A 22,099-nucleotide genomic window follows, 5' to 3' on the forward strand; every position below is an offset into this window, starting at 1 on the left:
ATTCCGTAAAAGAAAATATTCTTTCTTTTTCTTATCTAATATTATATATACATATATATATATATATATATATAATTATAGAAAGGCGCAGTTATTTAGTAGAATCGTATAATATTTCATAGTCGCCAAAAAATTATACTTATAAGAAAATTATTATTATCTTGGATTAACAACGTAAAAATCTAATCCAAGTAATCTAATTGTAAATCTTCAGGAAGGATCTATGTTGGATGTCAACAAAAATACTAAAGAAATAATTGAAATACGCGCACGATTTTAGTTCTACTATTCGCCAGAGAATAGTTCCAACCAGACACTTTTATAACGTACAAGAATTACGTTCGTTCATTCGCTTATCGTCGCGTGTGCTGTGTCACTAAAGGAAAGTTTCTTTTATGCCCGACAAGTTTTTCACTCAATTGTTTAGAGATCATCGATTTTACTTGCGAGGGTGAAATCATATTGGATGAGAAGATCACAAAGTTGAAGCACCGAACGAACACAAGGATGAACGGTCATTTGGAAATTTCAAATTTACGACGTAAGTTTATATTATGAATATATATATATATATATATATAAATATGATGAAAATCTATAAGAAGATAAGCTTTTTTCTATACATATAGAAATAAAATGATAATTATAGCTGTATTTACAATGTTATACTATCATATAAGTATATCACGATAATTCTTTTACAATTGATCATTTTGAAACACTTGTAGAGTGATCGATATGATTTTTGACATAAATTTTTTAGACTTAAATATTAAATAATTAAGAAATATAATATTTTATACGAAGAATTGAATAATTATTTCATTTTTAAATGCGGTGTTTTATAGTTAAGAAAAGTGAAAAAAAAAGAGCGATAGATGAAGAAACTGTTGCTGAAATACGAATACGAATGCAAGTACGTAGTTATTGGTCTTTATAAGTTTTTTTAATAATTTTACTATTTGTAAATTCTGAAATAAAATAATTCATTTAGCATAATATATTAGATATTTATTAAAGTTGTTTACATTGTCATTTTTCTTATAGGAAATTTCGGAAAGCATTATTGAACAAGTCAATGATCGTATTAACGATATGATATCAGAAGTATTAAACAAAACTAATCGTGAAAGATCATTACAAATGTCAGATAATTTGAGTGATAAATACTGTGATAAAAGGTTCGTATAGTTCGAAAATTATAAGGTGTATTATATTTTCGTCTTTTGTATATAAAAAATATTTGTCATATTATCAAATTCATTAAAATTCCAATTTTAGTTTTATCTAGAAACGTATCGAAAAATGTAACTGATTAAAAATATCATATATAATAGTATCAAATAAACCCGAGTACGCTTGCACTTAAATAAAATGTTTACAGTCGAGTTTAAACTACTGATTCTTATATTTGATAAATCGTAAAAAAAAATATATAAGATACCGATTTATGTTTTTTATATGAGTATTAAAAATTCTATAATCAAGAATAATATACGTATGAGTTCAGACACAGCATAATAAAACCAACAAATCTAATAACATGATTGAAGGAGACCCTTCTCTCTCGTTGTATATCATAAAGGCATTATACGTGTCCACTGATCTGATTTGTGCCTTATATATGTACCATTCATACATTCGATCATGCGTACTACTACGTCATATGAAATTTGCTTACCTGTATACTATCAACATGATGGTATTATTTAGATGCTAATCTAAAATTAAGTTTATATAATTATTAATGATCCTTTCAATACATAATCATTTATCATTCATTTTATTAAATTTCAATTGTTCGATCTTACATATCCGTTTTATAAATAATAAGTTTATAAATTAAATTATTTATTTATATTTAATATTTATAAATATGAATACGAAAAATAAATTTTTTATTATTCGAAAATATGGAAAATTCATTAATATCAGTTTTTATTTACGAAATCTTTAAATGAAAGTAAAAAAAAAAAAAATCTTTGATATCAGAGTTAATAAATGTCCATGTACATTCCTACAATTGTTTCATCAAGGAGGATCTACCATATTGTCACTATTATTGTCTTATTCCTTATTAAAGAAATAGAGCTATTGCTGAGATTACGAGTCTTCCAATCAGCACGAAATTGATAATGATAACACATGACCGTTGACGTTCAGATTTAAATACGAAATGTTTATTCTCCTTTTACATTTTATATCACTATTTAAACAAATACGATAATATCGCATAAAGATAATTCAAATCATTTCGACAAGAAATATTTCTTATCGGAATTTATTGAAGTCTAGTCATTGAAATAAGTTCAACCAATATATTTATATTCGATCTCTTTGAAATAATGAGTCCATTGTATATCATACGTAATGTAATATATTATAAATTGTCAAGTTTATTTATCTATGAAGTTCCTCCATATTTCATCATTTTTTCATATAACGGAAAAATACTTAATATGAAATATTATTCTTTCTTTATATTGCTTACAGAAAATTATCAAAGGAAAGTATCTTACCGGAAAAACAATTTTCTGAAAGAAATTCATTATTAACTGATCTTTTTAACACCAACAAACATGTGCGGACGGTATATAATATATTTACAACGATACTAATATTACTTTTTATGAATACTATTACATACGATATTATGGATGGTGGATCGTAAGCATGATCATTTATACCTTAATTTCATTGAATTTTGATAAAAACTGTAGTACAAATTTATATCAATAAAATATAATCAACATAATAAATTTGTCGGTAGATATATACATTTTTTTATTTTATTTTCAGAATAAATGTCGGAATGAATATTATAATATGGAGTTTCGGAAAATTTTCAAGAGTCCTTTATATTTGGTCTTTAATGACATTAACGACACTTGGAATTTACATTCCGTTCTATATTTGGGCACACAAACGTCTTCATTTTTTACCATTATGTAACAATAAAATTGGTTTTTGTTATTAAAAAAATATCGCTAAACATTTCTTAAAAATTATACTTATAATTTATGATATTATTTAACGTAGCAACTGCTTTAAAAGTATGGGACTATGGATGGATAGCGGGGCTTGTATTATATTTGCTCATTTTCATCGTTCTTCCAGCTAAAGCAATAGTAGATGAGGGACTACCAGTAGCTTCTAGCACTGTAATTCTTACAGAACAGGTAAATTAATTTCATATATAAGTATCTATATATGAACGTTCTGCTACTAAACACCTTCATAAATATAATAATCACTTATATATAAACTTATTTAAGCTGAATATATACATCAATGTCTCGTACAAAGCATAATTTTAAAGAGTGATATACGACCGAATGATTTAAATATACGGATTTAAAACGTTTCGATTTAAAATGTAATTCTAAAAATTAATTTTATTTGCAACTTTAAATAGGTTCGTATGTTAATGAAATGTTACGCTTTCATAAGGAGTACGGCACCAAAATTTCTTAAATACAAAATACACGCGGAAATGGAAAAGCCAGTAATGCCAGATTTTTCGAAGTATCTATATTTCTTCTTCGCTCCAACGTTAATCTATAGAGATAATTATCCTAGGTAAATTTATAGATGACTCCGAGCATCATGTGTAATGTTCAATTACATTTGTAAATTTTTCTAGGACAAAAAGTATTCGATGGAAGTTTGTTCTCTGGCATTATGTAGAAGTTTTGTTGATAATATTTTACATGGCTTTCATATGTAAACGCTTCTTTTATCCGATATATGGAAAACATGGAGTTAAACCTATAAGAAGGGAACAATTGTTTCTCAATATAATCAACACGTCCATGCCTGGAATTCTTTTCTTCCTTTGTGGATTTTATTGTCTTTTACACGCTTGGTTAAACGCTTGCGCTGAAGTATTGCGTTTTGCCGATCGATTGTTTTACAAGGTAAAAAACAAAATGAACTGCATTTTTTTTTAATAAGACTAATTCATAATTTTAATCATTATCATAGAATTTTTATGTATTTCATTTTCAGGACTGGTGGAATTCATCATCTTATAGCGTTTACTACAGAACATGGAACGTCGTCGTGCACGATTGGCTTTACGCCTACGTATACAAAGATGTGGTTGAGATCTTAACGAACCAAAATAGGTTTATCGCAACTTGCTCCGTATTTTGCATATCCGCATTCGTTCATGAATATATAATGTGTTTTGCTTTCCAATTTTTTTGTCCCGGAATGATACTTTTGTTTGGTTTCATAGGCTGCCCGTTGACTTTTATCACAAGAAAAGCTGGCAATATATTTCTATGGTTTACCCTTATTTTAGGTAACGGTGTAATGTGCAGTATGTATGCTATGGAATTCTTTGGAAGACAAAATTGTGTTGAGTATCCTGATAAATTCTTGAATTTCATTTTACCGAGAATTTGGTATTGTAACCCTATATCCCAATGAACATTAAATAAGATATACATTAGTAATATTAAAAGAATCACTTTTTGAATGCACTGTCTCTTGTAATATATTCGTTAAAACATACATGTATTTTGTGAAAACATTCACTTTTTTGTTTTTATTTGCATTTGAACCATCGTATATATTGCCGCAATTTTGAAAAAACTTTATTCAGATTTTATAATTATTCTCCAATGAAAGAAACAAACTTGTGAGAAACGAATGATTTTGTTCTTTTTTTTTTTCGGTAACAGAAATAGCAGGTTTCTATTTTAAATATAAAATTTTAAATATTTATTTTTTAATTCTTCTATCTAAATTCTAGTCCCCTGTAAATTTTTTTAGTACACCCCACAACAAAATGTTCATAAAATCATAAATAAATATTTTATTGACTGATCGCTAATCATAATATTATATATCTTTTTTCATGTCGTAAATCAGTTTACAATTTATTAAATATATTGAAAGAAATATGGAAAAAAATACTATCATCTTTCATATGTTTATTTACAATGTTGACATTCACAAATATATTATATATTCACTCGACATTTTATTTTAATATAATCTATTCGGTAAATATATGATGTAAACAATTCCTAATGGACTCATAAATAAATTATTCTGTTGTTATCATTATCATCTATCTGTTATTAATGTTTCATATTCTATTTTCTAGAGATATTAATAAATAATATAGTAAATCTCAATGCCTCTTTTTCCTTGTCGTAATATTCAATCAAAACACATGCACATATGCACACACATGCAAATGCATACGTTATCTCTCGTCCCGGAATGATACTTCTCGCTTTATTTTCTTTGAAAAAAATTATCACGATTTTTTCAAAATTCCGCCGGAACAGTGCCGTAAATTAAATCTTCGTCTTTAAAATGAGACTTTGTTCATTAAAATTGATAGAGAATTACTTCTGTTCTCCTTAATGGCGTTAATGTTGTTTTCAACATTTTTCGCGAAAAAAAAGTTTAGTATTATATCGAAATGTTCGGCAAAAGAGATGAAGCTCGTACACCCACTACTAATTTTCATATGCTTGAATAATGTATATCCATGAAGTAGCGATTGCCTGCTTAGTTGTGTACGTAAATAACTGATGCTTAGATTTTCTAAACATTTTCAAACGCAAAGAAATGGTTTTCACGATGCTCACCCGAAAAAGCTACAGAAACTCCTCACTCGATCATTTTAATGAGTTTTGGCCAAATAATTCTATGGCAAAAATAAAGAAATACGTGTCCAATCGTTTATGTCAAGGGATTTGAGTTTCTAAAATATTGTAAAATTTTGAACAAATTTGTAGTTTCTTTTACATTTCATAGAATAAAAAGATAGAGATTCTATAAGCAATGTGTATTGTATATTGGTAAGCATCTATATTCGTAATTTAGGAAATGTAGGTTCCAGGCTAAAATGATTCCCGATAATTTCTTTTTATTTACTTTACTTTTAATTAATTTACTCTTTTTTTCTTATTAGATAATTTAGTAAGATGTTATTATTCAATCTCTTATATTTATTTCCTCCACTGATGGCTGATGTGAATTTCGCTGTGATCTCTACTATAATAATTATGAATTATTTTTAAGAGAAAAAAAATACAATAATCAAAATGATATTATAAAAGACTTTGAATTATTTATTAACTCTAAAAATAAAGATTTTATTCAAAAAGGCATATGTGATTTGCCCAATCGTTGGCAAAAAGTCGTAGATGAAGAATGGAAATTATTTCAATTGAATATAATAAATAATGTGAAAAATTATGCTTTTCGTTTTTTTATTTTCATTTAAAGCCCGTTTCATAGTTTTCAACCTAATATATATATTATACATATATATTTTTTCATTCATAACTGAATTTGGTATAAAAGAAATAAACACGAAAAGGGCGGCCCTGTTGTTTATCGCATTGAACATGACAAGCGCTATCACGCTTTTCGGCTTTTTTCGAAACGTAATTGAAAGAGCGCTATCGCGCTCCTTGGTGTTTTTCGATCATGTTTTGTCAAAACCCTCTGGTACGCAAACGGTTAAAAAACATTGTGAAAACAAATGTATAATGATCATAAGATAGTAAGATAAAGAGAAACAATAGAGGATGAAAAAAAAAAAACGTTTTGTACTTTTATTCATATATCATTTATATTAGATATATTTATCGATGGGCGTTCATGTGTCGTATTTTGTTATGCTTTTGTTTTTGATATAACCTGGTTTATAGTCGTACTGTCCATTGTCAGAGTCACATTTTAGCAAAGAAGATTTTCTCAAAAGTGTTCCCTTTTGTTATTTGCTTTGAATTTTGCACAGATATGAATTCAACCGATATTCGTGTAATTTTCTTATGAGTATAAACTTGGTAATAATGCTGCAAAAGCTGCACGCAATATAAACCAGGCATTTGGAGAGAATACTGTGAACGATCAAAAAGTGCAGCGTTGGTTTGAAAAATTCCGGTCTGGTGATTTTTCCCTGCAAAATGAACCGCGTGGAAGACCCGAAACGTCTGTGAAAAATGATGCTCTGAAAGCATTGGTGGAAACGAATCCAACTGTTTCTTCAAAGGAACTTGCTGCCAGAATGGAAGTTGACCGTACAACAATATTGCGACATCTTTCTGAAATTGGCAAGGTGAAAAAAATGGATAAGTGGATACCGCACAAACTAACCGAGCTTAATAAGCTGGATCGCTTGAACGTATGTTCATCATTGCTAACCCGATTTAATCGAGATCCATTTTTCGATCGGATCATTACTTGTGATGAAAAATGGGTTCTTTACGACAATAGGAAAAGGTGTGCTCGGTGGCTTGATAGGGATGAGGCTTGTGCTCATACTCCACGGTCATCACTTCATCCACGGAAAATTTTAATCACAGTTTGCTGGAATGTAACTGGAGTAATACATTACTCATTCCTTCGAACTGGAATGACAATTACAGCCGAAAAGTATTGCTAGTACATTGAAGAAATGCATGAAAAATTGAAAATTAGAAGCCCATCACTTGTTAATCGGCATGTCCCAATACTTCTCCACGACAACGTTCGGCCGCATATATCGTACAAAACAATTGCGAAATTAAATGAATTAAAATATAAAATTTTGTAGCACCTACCCTATTCACCGGATCTTTCGCCAACCGACTTTCATTTATTTAAACATTTAGAACTGTTTTTACGGGCTAAATAGTACGAAAATGAAGACAGTCTGAAAAATGTCATGTCAGAGTTCATTGATTCTAAAGATCAGAATTTCTTCAAGACAAGCATCTATGCATTAAAATCTCGTTGGGAAAAGTATATTGAAGTAAATGGAGCATATTTTGATTAAATAAACAACTTTTGGAAAAAGATATGCAGTTTTATATATTCACTTAAGAATCCGACATTTCATTCGCACCAACGAAAAAGGTAATAATAAATCAGTCGGTGAAATATCGGGTGAATATGGAGGATATGGTAAAATTTCATATTGTAGAGAAGTTAATTTGTCAACAGTAATTGAAGCTTTATGTGGTCGTGCGTTATCATGCAGTAATATTGCGCCGTGCCGATTGAGCAATGCTGGTTGTTTTTCCATAATTTTCTCATGCATGACATCAATTTCATGACAATAAGACATCGCTGTTATAGTTTCGTCTGTAGAAAGGAATAATGGATCACTCCTTGGGCATTCCACCATATGGTGACCATAATTTTTTTTTTTATGAAATTTCGGTTTCGGGGTGTGTCCCGGGGATATATTCTTATCTACCCATTGGCTTGATCGTTTTCGATTATCATACAAAATCCACTTTTCATCACAAGTGATGATTTGGTGTAAAAATGGCAATCGTGTATTGCGAAGCAACAAAGATGCGCACTTGCTTTTGCGGTCGATCATCTGCAGTTGTGTCAATTCGTGCGGCACATATGAGTCCAATTTTTTGACTTTATTGCACGCAAATGTTTTAACACAGCTGTATGACTAGTTCCTAGTGTTCGACTAGTTGTTTGTGGATCGGATTCCATAGTCGTCCTTAATTCCTCGTTATCAATATGGGCCGGTGGTCTTCCTCGAGGCTCATTGACGATACTCAAATTGCCAGAACGAAATTTTTGGAACCAATATCGAGCATTTTTTTCATTGGTGGATCCATCTCCAAATGCCTGATTAATATTTTTTGAAGCTTGAGCTGCGGTATGATTTAATTTAAACTCGTACAAGAAGAGTAGATGTAAATAGCGTTTTGTTTCCATCTGGTTTAGGATAAAAATAAAATAAAAATGGGATACAAACACGAAAAAATTTTACAACATGAGTAAGAAGAATACCTTTAAACTTCATAAATTAAAATATCGAGCGTACGTTACAATATATCTCTCTCAGTCGCAGCTGAACACAGACTAAACAAAAAACGCCCGTTTCATAGTTTCCAACCTAATATTTCTACAAAAATTTTGATAATTCACTGTTTGACTTTGATCGACGCTACCAAGCAAGAAAGATTTCGTGACGAGCGACTATAGTAAACCGTGGTAGTATAGAGTTTTTTGATATTAACCCTTTGCAGTCGGGGCCATTTTCGCGCGGAAGAATCAGCAACTCGAGATGTTTTGTAGCACTTTTGGTGAATTTTTTACCTCTAACTTAAAATAATTACACACACAAATTATCCTATAAAACTTTTATATTTTAACATTTTATGTATCTTTAGACCTTTACGAAGATAATTTCTAAAACTTTAGTTTTTGTAATTTTGTTTTGTATGATATTTCATATAACAATTGCTGAGATGGATGCCCGGCTTTTCAACACAAGTATCACAATAATTTGATGTCTTTTACCGAGTTTATTTCTTTGAGAGCAGACTTTACAATCCTTCCTAACTCCTGTTAGAATGTTATGCAACTTTCCATTCAGGCGGATCTTTTCGGAATTGAAGGTTGAAGTTGAAGCTCGATCACGTGTTTGGTGAAAATCTCCAGTTAATTGTTGAACTAAGGTTTTCACATACCGCAAGTGTTTAAGCGGCCGTTGTCTTCTCTGCTCTTCAGTGATTTTATAAAGAATATATGAATTAATTGCACAAATTTCCAGACCCCAAAAAAATAGTTTACGCCACGATTTCAAGGATTTTCTTAAGAAACAGTATGTTGAGGCATATTGATCGACACCGCCCATATGTTTTATATAATTTATTACAACATTAGACTTTTTGACGGTAATTTCAATACAATCTCATAAAATCCTTTTTACAGTACTCATTTCTGCATTATTCCCATTGGTCAAACATGTGACAACCTTCTTATTCTTCTAAATGCTAAAACTAAAGTATTTCTTTTGCGGTATGCTACTGTCAATTTCTTGCGGAATGTTGTTTTTTTTTATTTGATTTGGCAAATTCTTCCTATTCGTTAAGATTGTTCTTGTCAGATGACACTTCAATTTGAATAATTCTTCAGCCAAGATAAAGCTGGTGTAATACCGATCGGTGAACATATGGTGTCCTTGAGTACCAGGTATTTTCTTCAGCAGCATCGTACAAAGGTGCAGCAGTATTCTTGCTGATATTGGAAGGTCAGGCTTTATCAATTTCTCCGTTGTAAAACTTCCATAATAAGAAAAAATACCACAGATATACCCAGTATTTGAGTCTGTCATTGTGTAAACTCTAACACACCATTTGGTTGGTTTTTTCGGATTGTAAGTGATAAAGGAAATCCGACCTTTGAATTTGATAATTGACTCATCCACACAAATTTCTTTTTCCGGTGTAAAATACTCTAAAACTTTAGAATTTATGTATTCAAGAAAGCAGCTTATTAGCTCTAAACGTATTCTTGGACCAGTATCTCGTGTTGGGATTGTTTTTAGATGAAGCATCCAAAAAATCTGATTGAATCTGTCTGGTAAATTTGTTTGAATAAAAAGGAATATAACTTATATCATTCCGTGACCAATATTCTTACAAATTCGCCAACGGCATTATCCCCATATTTATTATGACTCCAATAAATGCCCACATTTCTTCGATAGTCACACTGTGCCAAGCTCGCCATATTGAATACTGTGATGGCGTCTTATTCTCTAACTTTTTTCTAGCGTAGTTATTTGTTTCAGTAACTATTTCATTCACGAGTTCATTAGTAAAAAACAGTTTGAAAAAATACAACGGTTCTTTCTTGTCTAGGAGTATGTGCGGTTCTGCAGGAGTATCGCCGGCTATGAACGGTATTCTCAAGGGTATTTCTTTGGATTCTGTACAACTAATCCATTCAGAACTGTCCGATTGTAGGTCTTCTGCAGTATCACTATCGCTGTCGTTTTCATGTCTATTATTCATTGTCTATTATTCTGATCTTTCATCTTCTTACACCACTTACTTCATTACTATCATCATCACTGCTCTTGTTGTCTTTATCGTCAAGCTCTCTATGTATAGATGTAATTTCCTCGTTAAGCAACGTTACATCAAATTCATCTTCACTTGAACTTATTTCATTACTAAGTTCCATGCTTATGGGCATCAGAAACTTCAATTTTTATAATCCTTTCGCAATTTTTATAATCCTGATGTTCAAGTTCGAACTAAGACCGAAAATAGAGTCCGGTTCAAGATTGCGCACTTATTTCAGATAAGAAAACATTACTTCCATTGGGAAGGGAAATTATGTTACCTTCGTAACATTATACAGGAAGAATTTAGGAACTCACTTGAAAAAAAGAAAACATAAACAGTTCTCCCCGCGCATCGAATTTCCGCACCAAACAAAGTAGTGAGCGAGAGTCACCACTCGAGTTGCGGCATTAAATCATGTGATGAGTGAGAATCACCTCTCGAGTGCAAAAAGTTAATGTAGAAAAATCTGAAGCAGGATTAGCGATATGATAAGATTCGCGCGCTTTCTTAATCATAAAATTCATTAGTACTAAAAATATACTGAAATATAATTGGCTGTTCAGTGCAGTGCTCTGATTGGTCAATACTTGATAACATATGTGGTAACTATGCAGCAATAACAGACCGGGCAGATAGAAATAAAAACACGTGGATTATTGTTAAACGATTATCTTAACATAGGTTATTAAGACTTTGTTTATTTGAATTAATGTAAAGAATTTATATATGTAAAATATTATATTTATTTTGACGTCTTTGTGCTTCTCATTTCGTCTGAAAACTATAAATATCTAAAATGGTGAAAGCAAAGAAGATGAACATGTCTGAAAAAGCGCAATTACAACATAACCAACAAAAAAAGAAAAATTTAAATCCCTTCGAAATACATATAAATAAAGACAAACAAAATGTTTTAGGACGAAGGAATAAAGCAGACAGAGGTTTGCCTGGTATATCACGTGCTAAAGCTATTAGTAAACGCAAGGGTACTCTGTTTCAAGAGTATAAATTAAAAAATAAAGACAATGTGTTTTTAGATAAACGCATAGGTGAAAAAAATTTTCGTATGACACCAGAAGAAAAAGCTATGGCAAGATTTACAGCAGAACGTATAAAAGCTCATAAAAAGAAAAACATTTTTAGTTTGAATGACGAAGAAGTGCTGACGCATAGAGGCCAAACTCTTGAAGAAATAGAAAAATTTGATGATCCAAAAAGTGATGATGAATTTAGTGATGATGAAAATAGAGATGGAAAACTGAATAAAAAATTTGTTGAATCACATTTTGGAGGCGGCATTCTATCAAAATCAGACTCAACTATATCTAGAAAAGACCTGATTGCTGAACTTATTGCTGAATCCAAAAAACGAAAAGCTGAGAAGCAAAAGATACGTGAGGAAACCGTAGATTTAACAGAAAAACTAGATACTGAATGGAAAGATCTTCTTCCTATAGTATCAGCAAGTAAAATATCAAATCAAGATCCTGTTGATAAAATAAAAGTTGATGATTATGATATGGCTGTACGTGAATTAAAATTTGAAGCAAGAGGCAATCCTACTGACAGATTAAAATCTGAGGAAGAAATTATTAAAGAAGAGAAGGAAAAATTAGAAGCACTTGAAGCTGATCGTTTAGCAAGAATGAAAGGATTTATATCAGATTCAAATGCAGAACTAAAACATAAATCAGCTGATGATCTTGACGATGGATTTTTTGTAGAGAAAATATCTGATGAAATTCAAAATGATGGAGTAAGTAATGACAATGATATATTTAATGATGATATTAGTCAAAGCTCAAACGATACTAGCAATAGTAATGATTCTAAATTTAATGAAAATGTAAATCAAACAGAAATTCGAGTAGAAAGAATGAAGAAATCTCTTGTAAATGATAAAATTGATAAGACAAATAAAATTAATCAAGAATCAAAATTAATAAATGATGAACATGAAGAAAGTAAAGAAGAATATGAAACAGATTTGTGTGAAAATTCGGATGTCCAGTCAGATTCTAATAATGTAGAAGATGAAAGCTCCTCAGAAGATGACTTATCAGATTTAAAACAATCTGACTCCTCTAGCGAAGATGAGGAGATATCTGACAAAAAAAGTATTAGATTTGGAAATAATATATATACTGAAAAATCAATTAATATCAAAAATGATAAGTTGAAGTCAATAATAAAAGCAGATAATGAAGCAGTTATTGACAAAATTGTCAGTATAGATAGAAAACAAGAAATTAGAAATGATCTTTTAAAAAGGAAAGAAAGCATGGAAAAAGCTAGAAAAGAATTACCTTATACTTATAAAATACCAGAAAGTTTTGAGGAATTACAAAAATTATTACAAAATCAAAATCCCGATTATCAATCAGTTATTGTAGATCGCATAATAAAATGCAATCATTGGACTCTGGATAAACAAAACAAAGAAAAATTATCCAAATTATTTATATTTCTAATGAAATATATTCTTAATAATAATATAGAAAACGATGATGTAGAAAACATTGTTAACTTTTTTCAAGTTTTTGATAGGTAAAATATATATATATAGTAAATATTGTATTCTATTAAGAAAATTAATTAAATTTTTATTATATTATATATTTTAGGTTATGTCCTTATCTATATGATCTTGCACATATAAATCCAGAAAATACTAAGAATTGTATAGTTGAAATAATAAAAGAAAAACATGAAGAATTTGAAAAGAATAGGAAACAATATCCCAACATAGATACAGTATGTTTTCAGAATATTAAATAATGGAAATATTATTTTATAATTTAAAATAATTATTTTAAATTATGTTTTTTTCAGCTTATTATTTTTAAATTGGTATCACTATTATTCCCAACATCTGACTTTAGACATGTAATTGTTACTCCTTGCCTTATATTTATGTCACAAATATTACTAACATGTCGTATTAAAAACAGAAGAGATATATCAAAAGGTCTCTTTATATGTACCCTTATGTTAGAGGTATGTAATAATAATTATATTTATACATTTTATATAACTACATATATATATATATGTTTTATATTATTACTGTAACCAAAAATTAATTTTTTTAGTATACAGTATTAAGTAAACGATTTGCTCCATCTGCGATCAATTTTCTACGTGGAATAATATACATGGCTACGCCAAAACTTTTGATCAAAGGAATTAAGGTGATTCCTCCTTTTAAAAGTATTGGTGAATCAAGTAATTTATTAATAATTGATCAGGAAAAAACAGATTTAGAAATGAATTTAAATACAGTAATTATGAAAGCATATGATTTAGTAAATGAAGATATAGACAATGATTATAGAATAAGAGTTTTATTTACTGCAATAAATTTAATTAATGAATTCAAAAATCATCTTCAAGAATTAGAATCTGCATATTCTATATTCGAACCAATTATAAAGTTATTAAAAGAAAACCCATGCAATGGATATCCTTCAACTTTAAAGGAGCATATAAAACACTTAAATGGAGAATTAATCGACTTAAAAAATAAAAAGCTTGAATATATTATTCGTGAAAAGAAAAGACCAAAACCATTAAGGCAATATGAGCCTCATATTGAAAGAGTGTACGTGTTCTATTTTTTCTATTTACTTTCTAAGTAAATAAATAAGAATTGCATTTTGATATTATAAATATTATATATATTGCGTGTATTGTTTATATTTTTATATTATTTATAGATATGATGGCAAAAAGCATAAGCCTATGTCTAAAGAAAAAGCAGAAAGAGAAAAATTACTTCATAAATATAAAAAAGAAATGAAGGGCGCTATTCGTGAAATAAGAAAGGATAGAGCATTCTTATCCAAATTACAAATTAAACAACAAATTAAGAGTGATACAGAACGCAAACGTAAAGTGAAAGAAATATTTGGTGATGCAGCGAAACAACAAAATGAACTAAAAAAGTTAAAAAAGAAATAGATTTAGAAAATTATATAAAGAATTATGGATATACATATGTTTCTCATTATGTAAATATATTTTGTATATTAAATATACTTTTGCTGTTATTTATATACTGACTTATTATATAATTTAAGATATTTTAAAAGACTTAGAAAGCACATAATTGTACAAAAATAAAATAATTAAAAATAACTTTTAAAAAAAATACATAATAGGTTAGAAACTATTACAAGAAACAATTATTCAATAATTATATGAAAACAATATTTCTTAATTTTTTTTTCTTTTTTTTTCTTAAATGTATTACGTTCATCTGTAATAACATAATTTTTATATCTAATTTCCTATATTTTTTTACAATTATTTATTTTATAATACATATGAAGATATTATTAAACGTACACTTATTTTTTTATACTTACGCATCCATATAATTGCACGTTTTTATATTTAAAATCTGCCACGATTTTCAAAATAAGCTTTTACCTGCGTGAAAATTATTCTTAAAGATTATTTATTTTTTAGATATAATTTTTGCAAAGAAAATAATATCTTTTCAAAAATCTGTTACAATAATTTCATATAAAAAATGTTTACCTTTCGAATGAGTCTTTCGTCACCAAAATCAGACGTAAATTACAATCAGAAGAATTTATGGTGTAAATCCTTGAGTATACCGTACAGATTTTATGTATTTAAGTATACTTGTATTACACTATTCCGTATCGAGAAAATGATGCATGTTGCGTCTAAATTTTTATTCATCAAGTTACTTTGATGGAATAAAAATTTTTAAACAATTGTTTATATAATGAATAAATTTAATTAGACATTTATATCATTATTTATTATTCATCAATGATAATTATCATTCAGAATAACATAATGTTTATTATTTTCTATATATATATATATATATATATATAGAAATTTATAATTATCTCAATCGAACTCCCAAGATGATATTTATGAAAGAAGTTATGTTTTTAGGTATAACGAAGATGTGATTGTAAACAACTATAATCTGGATGACTCGTTTTCCTTTTTAAATTTTTATAAAAAAAAAAAAAAAAAAGAAAAAAAAGAAAATCTAAGGATTTCTGCAATTCCCTGAAGCAGACCCCATTGTCTTACAATTAAACTCATAGCGATATTTATTCTTTCAAAGGTTTGTCTTTTTCATACCTCTTGCCTTTCACAAACAAACTCATATCCTATATACATATACATATATGTGTCTATATAAAATCATGATTACAACATATAACAAATACAATAGAAGAAATAATCTCCATTTGTCACATTACTGTAAATCTTATCTCATCATCTTTGTGATTATCTTAAACGATGTCATAAATTTTCTATTACCTTTTCATTTTCGTCGGACCTTTGTTGTATCGCGCCATGAAAAAATAGCACTCAATTATTCGCGCTTTATATGTTAGTCGCTGTCATTGGAACATTTAGGACCTTTTCACAAGAAACGGTCGAATCGTTGTAATTTGTCAGTCATCGATCTGTGGAATCGAAATAGCAACTAATCTCATTGACAGCGTAATTTTTTTTATTATTTGTTTTTGTTTTTTTATTCGTCATAATGGCGCCGAAGAATGAAGAGGTATTGTCGCTTTCTTTTTTTTTCCCCTCTCTTTCTGCGTATTGTTTTGAACCAAGATTGAGAAACAGAAAGTTAATGCGTCGATCAGTCGCTTAGTATGAATGGCGTGATTGAAAATAATGCCGCATCTTTAGTATATGCAACTACGGTCTTGAGAAAACAACTTGTATAGTGAGTAACTGTCAAAGTTGAATCACTTCGTTAACTTCATTTGTCTCGTATGGAAAAAAAAAAAACGAAGTAGCCAATTCCATGTCGTTAACGAGTTTTTACAACAAATTGCACCAATCGATCGGTGCGATCGATCGTCTCGTGCAAAAGGATCGTTAAAGTTTAATTCGTTCTATCGGTCTATCATTAGAGTATTGATTTCCATGATGTGTTTTTCTCTTTCTTTGTTGAATCCTAAAAACACTTTAAAGGAACATTTGAGATCAATCATGAAATAAATAAAAGATGACAATTATGGGGAACACTGGAATTGGAACTGATCAAAGGTGTACATGAAGGTAAAATAAATACTCTTTAATTTATAATTTAAATTTTATACGGCATATACCGTATCCTTTATTTTGACAACATTTAAAGGAAACAATTAATGATTAAGAATTTTTCATTTTCAATAGAAATAATTTAATGTCAAGTTACGTAATATATAAATATACGGATATTTGAAAATTAATATTTAGAAAAATACAGGAATATTCATTATATAGACCGGTAAAGAAAAAGATAATGAAATATGTATAATAAATAGATCTCGAGATAATTATTGATTTAAATTCAATTACGTTAAAAATATACTGGGTTTTTTTTTTTTTTTCTTTTTTTTTTTTTACGGAAGAACATAAAACCTTTCAATGAGATGAAATGCGGTACGGTTCTTTTTTTTTTTTTTCTTTAAAATTTTTTTTCTATTAAATAGATTTTATTGTATACTATCGATTTTTCTTGCTTTCTTTCAAAATGCACTGAACGTTGTTCAATTTGATTTGATTTTAAAAGAATAATAATATACAAGTAGAGTCATCGTTAAATTTGCATTTCTTAAGGCTGTTTATCATCTTTCTCTAGTTTCTTATGAGCATCTTAAAAAGCATTTTTTTTTGCATTTGAAATAGCTCAGAAAATCAGCATAATCAGCATCAGCAGTATCATTCAATGATGTATTTTCAATATTTCGTAATGTGAAAATCTGTAGTAGAGGTATGAATTTCTTCTTTTTTCCCGTAGATTTCAAAGGGCGTTACTATTGTTACTACAAAATTTTTCTACACGAAAAATAACGAAAACAGCAAGTCCAGGCATAATTTTGGACCAATTTTGATAAACAAAACATTATTTTAAAGATAAAGGTTTAATCTAAGACACTGATTTTTCGAATTTTTGAAAAAGTTGTATTTTTATGCATAATATATTCTCGAAGAAATGCCATTTTTTTTTTTTAAAGCTTTTTCAAAAATTCGAAAAAGCGGGGTCCTAGATTAAAACTTCTTAAAAAAAAAAAAAAAATAAACTTGTTTTTTATCATAATTGGTCAAGAATTAAGTCTGTTCTCATTGTTGACGTAAACTATTATAAAACCAGGAATGATGAACAGTCTTAAAAAACGCCTGAGAAAAATATAAAACAAATGATTGCGAAACGATTGGTTATTTTAAAAATGTTCATTCGTCGAATAGACATCGTATGAATAGCGTCGAGATGTTTTTTGTAAATATGCAATATAAAAAGTGATTAAAGTGAAGAAGAAAAAAAAATGCCGTCAGCAAAAGGGCAGCTTTGTAAATATAAAAAAAAAAGAACTGGAGCAAATTTAAGAAATTTTTGGAAGCAAAGGAAAAAACAAATGCAGTGTACAGCAGTCATGGAGGTAAGTATAGAAATGTACGTAAACGGAATGTTCTTATATTTCAAATAAACCATACGATTCTTTTTTTCTCTTTTTGCAATAGAATGTGCGATAACGTAGAATGCGAACGTTCTGCTTTGAAATTAATAGAATAGCGCATTATCAGTATTGAACATTTTTTGAATAATATTTTCTCCATTGGTGTACAATACACTTTACAATTATAGTGTATGTCGAAAGTTGCTAATAAATTTTCGCGACGTCTTCGATCAGAAAGTCGTGAGGAATCGAGAATAAAGAAATAAGGCGAGTTTAGAAATTGATTACATTCTTATTTAACCTTTGTACACAATTGCGTATTGTAATTATTTCCAAAGAATTTTTTTTAACGATTGAACTGAATTATTATCTTTTAGACAGTGCAACAATCTTCATCAATGACGGAACTCACAGAAGTATCTAATAATAAAGTATTTGGAGGATGGCAAAAAGTTTATTCGCATGAGAGGTATTATAAATTAAGATAAAAATGTAAGGTTATGTGACAATGGATCTGAAAATAATATTTTGTTAATATTTTGTAGCTCCGTTCTCGACTGTAAAATGAACTTTGGTATCTTCCTTCCACCACAAGCGGAAGAAGTTTCAGTCCCAGTTATTTATTTTCTATCAGGGCTGACATGCACAGAGGCAAATTTTATACAAAAAGGTGGTGCTCAAAAATATGCTTCAGAATGTGGTGTTGCTTTAGTAGTACCTGATACTAGTCCTCGTGGATTAAATATTCCTGATGATTCTGACAGTTGGGACTTAGGAATTGGAGCAGGATTTTATGTGGATGCAACAAAAGAACCATGGAAGAAGAATTATAAAATGTACAGTTACATTACTAAAGAATTATCATCACTGATTAATGAAAAATTTCCGATACTTTCTGATAAACAGTCTATAATGGGTCACAGGTATGACATAAACATAAAAATTATTGCTATTTCTACATATTGTTAATAACATTAATCATTTTTATAGTATGGGAGGTCATGGAGCACTGATCTGTGCACTTAAAAATCCAGGTATGTACAAATCGGTTTCTGCCTTTTCTCCTATCAGCAATCCAATTCAGTGTCCGTGGGGTAAAAAAGCATTCTCTAACTATTTTGGAGAAACAGAAGACAATGTCTCATGGAATGACTGGGATGCTACAGAATTAGCTAAAAAATACAATGGTCCTCCTTTGGATATTTTAATAGATCAGGTTTAACTAAATCAAATATAAAAAATTTAATGTTGCACAAAAATAAGCAAAACAAATATTAAAAATATATTAATTTTAGGGGAAAGAAGATAATTTCTTAAAACAGGGTCAATTGTTGCCTGAAAATTTATTGAATGCTGCAAAAGATGCTGGATTACCTTTGGTTTTAAGATTTCAAGAAGGTTATGATCATAGTTATTATTTTATAGCTACATTTATCGAAGATCATATTAAACATCATATGAAGTACTTAAAGAATTAAAGATATTTTTTATCAAAATTTATATCAATTTTTACTAATAAATATTTCTTTTAAATTAGTATAGTAAAATTAAAAATTAGTATACTAAAATAAAGTAAACTGCAAAAGAATCAATGTATGACTTTTTTCAAATTGAACAAAGTTACAGATAAATTATACTCATTATTCTTTGCCTTTTTCTCTCCATTTCTTTATAGTTTTCTTATAATATACATAAAAATTGTTAACAATAAAAATATATTAAACGTGTTAACATTCTGTAATTTTTTTTTTCATGACCGTACCTTCTGAAGTATATCAAATTTATAATCTGATTTGAATCTAATATCTTACGTTTTTTGTTTGATAACAAAAGCGTCACCTTATAAAAGTCGAAATTCATTGTGATTTACGTGGATTTCGTAATTCATGCCAAAACATTAATACTGGCTCCCGTTTTCGCCAAATATTGGCATTGCCCCAAGCTTGCCAAAATCTACACAATAGAAAGAAATAAGAAATTTTAAATGAAATAATTATTGAACATTTTTGTCGAACACATAATGTATATGAATATTAAACAAAATAACACTTGCATTCCGAACAATGCACCACCTAAATGTGCAGCATGATCAAAATATTTCCATCCTAATACGCAGCCTGTAAAGTCTAGAGTCATTGTTACTTTAATTGCCTAAAATCAAGAAAATCTATAAAATATAAATAAAAAAATAAAGACAATATTTTGCAAGAAATATATGTTATAAATACAATGAATGTTAATTTACCATACTCGCAGTAAATGTGAACATAGGAAGAAAAAGTATAGCTAAACGAGTATCTGGATACTCTGTACAGACAAATCCAAGAACACCCATGATTGCACCTGACTAATATAAATGAAATTAATTTTAAAATATTACTCGTAATATTCATTTATCAAAAATACATATTACTCACAGCTCCTACAGATAGACCAGGTAAACCAAATACAACTTTATAGAAATGACTAGCAAAACTAGAAATGACACCACTGCTTAAATAAAGTGCCAAAAATTGTTCTTTGCCTAAAGATGCTACAATTCCTGTACTAAAACTATGCAATACATACATGTTTGCAGCTAAATGTAATAAAGAATAATGTGAAAATATTGATAATATCATGGACCAACATGATGCACCTTGAATAAAAAAAAATAATGAATTATATTTAACTGATTTATACAAAACAATTAAAAAAGAATATATACCTTACTTAATTACTCACTAGAAGCAGGATTGGCACAAAAATATTTTAGCATTGTGCTATGCAATGCGGGTATTCTCCATGCAAGAAATACAAGAACATTTAAAAAACATATAGGCGCGAACATTCTTTGTCCATCTGTTAAATTTCTCCACCATGTTTCCATATCCTTCCGCCATCCTGTTTTCTAGATATATTTTTATATTAATGTAAACAATAATAATAATAATAATAATAATAATAATAATAATAATAATAATAATAATAATAATAATAATAATTATGATTAAAATTTTAAGTAAGAAATACATACAACACTGTAAAATTGTCTAAAATGATTAATTATTTTATATGTTTGCTTTCTAATACTTTCATATTCCCAAATTGCTGTTGTAACTATTGTAGCACCTGTAAACTAATAAACAGAATATAATGTACTATAAAGAATAATGATTATACATTTGGTTATTTTACGAAAACAATCACTATTGTGCATACCGTAATAGTAAAAACAAATGGTTTTAACAACTTGGAAAATTGAACAGGTCTATTTTCAGTATTAAGTCTCGTAAAAGGACTTTCAGGTCGTTCAAAAGAATTCTTTAATCGTCTAAAACATCTTACATTTTTGTAAGTATTTGGTATATGTAATTTAACTGTATAAGATGGTAACATCAAAACACTATAATAAATTAAAAAGTTATTTAACAATATTACAAAATACAATAGATAACCTAAAAAAGAAATGAAAATAAAAAATTGTACCATCTGCTCGTGGTATTACCCAAGCGCATAAATGTTCTGATCGCCATGCTTTAAAAGATTTAGCATGCCGTTACGACGAATTATCTTTTATATTATAATTCCATGAAGAAATATAATGATAAAATACAAGGGCAATTTATACAAAAAGATTTTGAACAGAAGAAAACTAATCTCGTGTTGTTTAGAATATATAACTGAACATTAAAACATAGACATACACCTTGTATGCAAAATATGATATCTTATTCGGCGCGTTCTTCGACCAATAAAAACTCTTATTTCTGAATTTTATAAATAATCCGAAATGATTTTTGGACAAACATGTTCGTCTATATG

The 22,099-nt window shown here is 28.7% G+C and overlaps 6 protein-coding genes across 15 annotated transcripts; 4 read left to right on the forward strand and 2 right to left on the reverse strand.

Annotated features, from left to right (window-relative positions):
* The first annotated feature begins 80 nt into the window (after positions 1 to 80).
* On the forward strand, positions 81 to 5,079 carry LOC124950227 (sterol O-acyltransferase 1). 3 transcript variants are annotated; one of them, XM_047496674.1, is made up of 9 exons: positions 81 to 541; positions 849 to 916; positions 1,048 to 1,181; positions 2,494 to 2,667; positions 2,800 to 2,948; positions 3,040 to 3,179; positions 3,416 to 3,579; positions 3,644 to 3,917; positions 4,009 to 5,079. In XM_047496674.1, exons 1-9 carry the CDS (start codon positions 508 to 510, stop codon positions 4,432 to 4,434), a joined length of 1,563 nt encoding a protein of 520 aa, XP_047352630.1. In that variant the 5' UTR covers positions 81 to 507; the 3' UTR covers positions 4,435 to 5,079. The 3 variants fall into 3 exon arrangements, with proteins under 3 accessions (XP_047352630.1, XP_047352632.1, XP_047352631.1); XM_047496676.1 differs by lacking the exon at positions 2,494 to 2,667; XM_047496675.1 differs by lacking the exon at positions 849 to 916.
* LOC124950232 (presenilins-associated rhomboid-like protein, mitochondrial) lies at positions 4,921 to 21,979 on the reverse strand. 7 transcript variants are annotated; one of them, XR_007101296.1, is made up of 12 exons: positions 21,764 to 21,977; positions 21,497 to 21,680; positions 21,312 to 21,413; positions 21,020 to 21,185; positions 20,713 to 20,933; positions 20,541 to 20,642; positions 20,349 to 20,446; positions 20,135 to 20,248; positions 16,155 to 19,408; positions 15,384 to 15,558; positions 15,209 to 15,272; positions 4,921 to 11,307 (listed from the first exon to the last, which is right to left on the reverse strand). XR_007101296.1 is itself a non-coding variant. In XM_047496680.1 (8 exons), the coding sequence occupies exons 1-8, from the start codon at positions 21,808 to 21,810 to the stop codon at positions 20,152 to 20,154; spliced, it is 1,017 nt and encodes a 338-aa protein (XP_047352636.1). In that variant the 5' UTR covers positions 21,811 to 21,976; the 3' UTR covers positions 15,776 to 20,151. The 7 variants fall into 7 exon arrangements, 1 of the variants encoding a protein (XP_047352636.1); XR_007101293.1 differs by having other exon boundaries at positions 4,921 to 11,029; positions 11,156 to 11,307; positions 16,155 to 20,248; positions 21,764 to 21,976; XR_007101292.1 differs by having other exon boundaries at positions 16,155 to 20,248; positions 21,764 to 21,976.
* Positions 6,375 to 7,417, forward strand: LOC124949792 (histone-lysine N-methyltransferase SETMAR-like). The gene is made up of 2 exons (XM_047495491.1): positions 6,375 to 6,413; positions 6,809 to 7,417. Exons 1-2 carry the CDS (start codon positions 6,375 to 6,377, stop codon positions 7,415 to 7,417), a joined length of 648 nt encoding a protein of 215 aa, XP_047351447.1.
* Positions 9,755 to 10,784, reverse strand: LOC124949794 (piggyBac transposable element-derived protein 4-like). Its single transcript, XM_047495494.1, has 2 exons — positions 10,411 to 10,784; positions 9,755 to 10,343 (listed from the first exon to the last, which is right to left on the reverse strand). The coding sequence occupies exons 1-2, from the start codon at positions 10,782 to 10,784 to the stop codon at positions 9,755 to 9,757; spliced, it is 963 nt and encodes a 320-aa protein (XP_047351450.1).
* LOC124950221 (nucleolar protein 14 homolog) lies at positions 11,430 to 14,894 on the forward strand. Its single transcript, XM_047496660.1, has 5 exons — positions 11,430 to 13,388; positions 13,466 to 13,595; positions 13,674 to 13,838; positions 13,934 to 14,442; positions 14,558 to 14,894. Exons 1-5 carry the CDS (start codon positions 11,638 to 11,640, stop codon positions 14,799 to 14,801), a joined length of 2,799 nt encoding a protein of 932 aa, XP_047352616.1. The 5' UTR covers positions 11,430 to 11,637; the 3' UTR covers positions 14,802 to 14,894.
* Positions 16,499 to 20,028, forward strand: LOC124950233 (S-formylglutathione hydrolase). 2 transcript variants are annotated; one of them, XM_047496683.1, is made up of 7 exons: positions 16,499 to 16,913; positions 17,638 to 18,277; positions 18,360 to 18,562; positions 18,673 to 18,764; positions 18,841 to 19,218; positions 19,286 to 19,511; positions 19,591 to 20,028. In XM_047496683.1, the coding sequence occupies exons 4-7, from the start codon at positions 18,694 to 18,696 to the stop codon at positions 19,771 to 19,773; spliced, it is 858 nt and encodes a 285-aa protein (XP_047352639.1). In that variant the 5' UTR covers positions 16,499 to 16,913; positions 17,638 to 18,277; positions 18,360 to 18,562; positions 18,673 to 18,693; the 3' UTR covers positions 19,774 to 20,028. The 2 variants fall into 2 exon arrangements, with proteins under 2 accessions (XP_047352639.1, XP_047352638.1); XM_047496682.1 differs by lacking the exon at positions 18,360 to 18,562 and having other exon boundaries at positions 16,500 to 16,913.
* Positions 21,980 to 22,099: the final 120 nt, after the last annotated feature.

Source organism: Vespa velutina, chromosome 6 (genome assembly GCF_912470025.1).
Source record: "Vespa velutina chromosome 6, iVesVel2.1, whole genome shotgun sequence".
NCBI lineage: Eukaryota > Metazoa > Arthropoda > Insecta > Hymenoptera > Vespidae > Vespa > Vespa velutina.